This window comes from Lipophrys pholis (assembly GCF_963383615.2).
Source record: "Lipophrys pholis genome assembly, chromosome: 5".
Lineage (NCBI taxonomy): Eukaryota > Metazoa > Chordata > Actinopteri > Blenniiformes > Blenniidae > Lipophrys > Lipophrys pholis.
In genome coordinates, this window is record NC_137628.1 from 29490378 (window position 1) to 29492877 (window position 2500).

The 2500-nt window shown below is 46.7% G+C and overlaps 1 protein-coding gene across 1 annotated transcript in view; it reads right to left on the reverse strand.

Moving 5' to 3' along the window:
* LOC308109951 (adhesion G protein-coupled receptor L1-like) overlaps positions 1-2500 on the reverse strand; it is a 31913-nt gene that overhangs the window by 11727 nt on the left and 17686 nt on the right. The window contains exons 7-8 of the mRNA XM_080463848.1: positions 1297-1561; positions 486-1188 (exon numbers count right to left, since the gene is read on the reverse strand). Of these exons, the coding sequence (XP_080319974.1) occupies positions 486-1188; positions 1297-1561 (968 nt within the window). The remainder of the gene's footprint in view (positions 1-485; positions 1189-1296; positions 1562-2500) is intronic.

The following is a 2500-nucleotide window of genomic DNA, read 5'->3' on the forward strand; positions in this document are numbered from 1 at the left end:
AAACACAGTTTTTACATGTTGACATGCAGACAATCACATGGTATGAAGAACATCATCGAGTTCCTTCTCTGTTCTTGGTCATAGGCTCTATAATTCTGTTTGGTTGTTGTCATTAATAAATAGGATAAAGGCCTGATCCTGACATTTGCCTGGACCTCAGTCATTGGGAGTACTATATGTCAAAAACAGGATCATCTTCCGCGTCCAGCAGGGTGATTAATCGTCGGTCAGTATAGCTGCTACAAAGACGCCTGTATAATCTGAACAACAGCTTCTTTTCTGAGGGGCTGGAGCTGAGGAAGACAGCTGCACAGCGAGAGGAAGAACTGCTGAACCCTGCTTCTCTGCACACTGTAACCCCTCTTTCTCTCCCTGTCTCATCTGAAGTTAAGTTCAAAGAGAGGACATCTGACTACATTTCAAAGGGAAACCAGATACACACACACACACACACACACACACACACACACGGTCACATCACATACCCAGAGATCCTTTCGGGCATGGCCTCTCCACAGTCTCCCCCTTCAGAGTGGGCGGCCACTGCACCCCTCGTGCCACCCGCCCCTCACATCCGCCCACCTGACCGGGCCCCCCGGGGGCCAAGGGGACGCGCAGAGGAGGGCGTGGGGTCAGGGGGACCATAGCTGTGATCGGCCGCTGGTCAAAAGGCCCCCTGTTGATGACGCCGATCGGGTGTGAGGCTGACGGCCGCACGGGGGTCAGTGCGACGGTCGCCGTGTAGGAGCGGACGGTGGTCATCAGAGAGGAGAGGGGGCCTGCAGACGGGAAAACAGTTAGTTCTCCGTATTCCTGTCCAATTTCACGGCCGCTCACTTGAAACCAACCTTTAGTAGGCGGTGGTGGCGTGAACTGCAGAGGGTATCTCAGCACGTAGTAGTTGTTCCACACATACAGTTGGTTGTCTCTGGGGTTGTAATCAATAGAGGAGATGTACTGGTAGGGGTTGGGGAAGGGTATCTGAACGGGCAGCTCCTGTCCGCGGCTCGTGTCGTAGGCGTAAACCACCATGTTGCTGCCGGCGCGTCCGTCCGCCTGCCCCTCGTCGTCCTGGAAGACTGAGCGCACGGCGTAGAGCACGCCGCAGGCCATGAAGGCGTTGCTCGCCCCCCGCTTGTCAAAGCCAGTGGCCCAAGTACCCTCAAAGCGCAGGGTGTATGGATTTACCTGGAAAGAGATAAGACAACATAAAAAAAAACCACGTGTACACGAACCCTCCCTTCTTCACCGTTTCTTTTCCAAACTTTTATCATGGATCTGTTTTGCGCCTCCTACCTGGCTGACCACGATTCTTCCATTATTGGCTTCAGTAGAGTAAATCACCCAGAGGCCGTTCTCGTCCACTGCCAGATCGATGTCTGACTTCCCTCCCCAGCGGTACGGCGAGGTGTCATGGTAGTTGGCATTGACCACCACTGCCTCGCCGCTCTTGATGCGTGTCCGCAGGTCATACTTGACCAAGTTGCGCGTTCGCTCCTTGTTATAAAAGACGGCGCCGTCATACACCACAAAGCCCGTACCGTCTACACGGCTGGGCAGCCTGCGACAGAGAACGAGAGAAAAGATGTCGTTTATGTGTAAATTTACACTTTTGGTTCAACAGTTCTCAGTGGGTCCGACTCCAAGTCGAGTTAAAACATTTTATTCTGGTTGTTGTTTTTTTTTAAAAAAAAGGAATTCTCCAGTATAGTTATGTTTCTGTATGTTAGTTGTTATAATAGCTGGGAATGAGCATTTCAATATAACATTTTTATAGTCCCTGATAATTGTTCCACTTTTGCAGTTCATTATTTGTTTCATGGGAGAATAATTTGCTGCCATAACTGCTGCCAAAAAGTGAAACTAATATGACAAAAGCTTCAAAGATTATAACTTTAACTGCTACGCTTCTTTGATCACAGATTAGAGCTACAGAACATTTTAAACCAAGTTTTCAAGGCTTTTTGTGTCCATTGAGAAATTAAGTGTTGCTCTGTTTCCATATTAAATTGATTCTGCTGAATGTGAAATTACCCCCCAAAGTCTGTGCAGAGCAATTATATTTTTTTTACAGACTACATCACAGATTATTTATTTATTTTTTTGCGTGAGCTGATTAGTCAACCACTATAATCAGCAGATTTTCTCAACAACAAAACAGAAACACAGAATTCCAGAACACATAACCAAAACCCGCTGTCTCTTTGCTTGCAGTCAGTAGAATTTGCACCAGTTTTTTTATCATTGTTACTTCATCCACCAAAATTAATATCAACTAAATATATGTTCATGTCAAAGAGGGACGTTAACTCCAAATAGGTTGGCGATATGCTTGTATGCTTTGTTTCTTCCAGTCTTCTCTGCACTGCGACAGGTCTTCTCCCATCTTGCACATTTTGTACAAATTTTGATTTCTGATATGTTGAAAAGAATTTCTTCCACCAACCTTCATGTGTCCTTGATTTATTTGCTTTAGGGGTTTTACTGTTCCAAACAATCA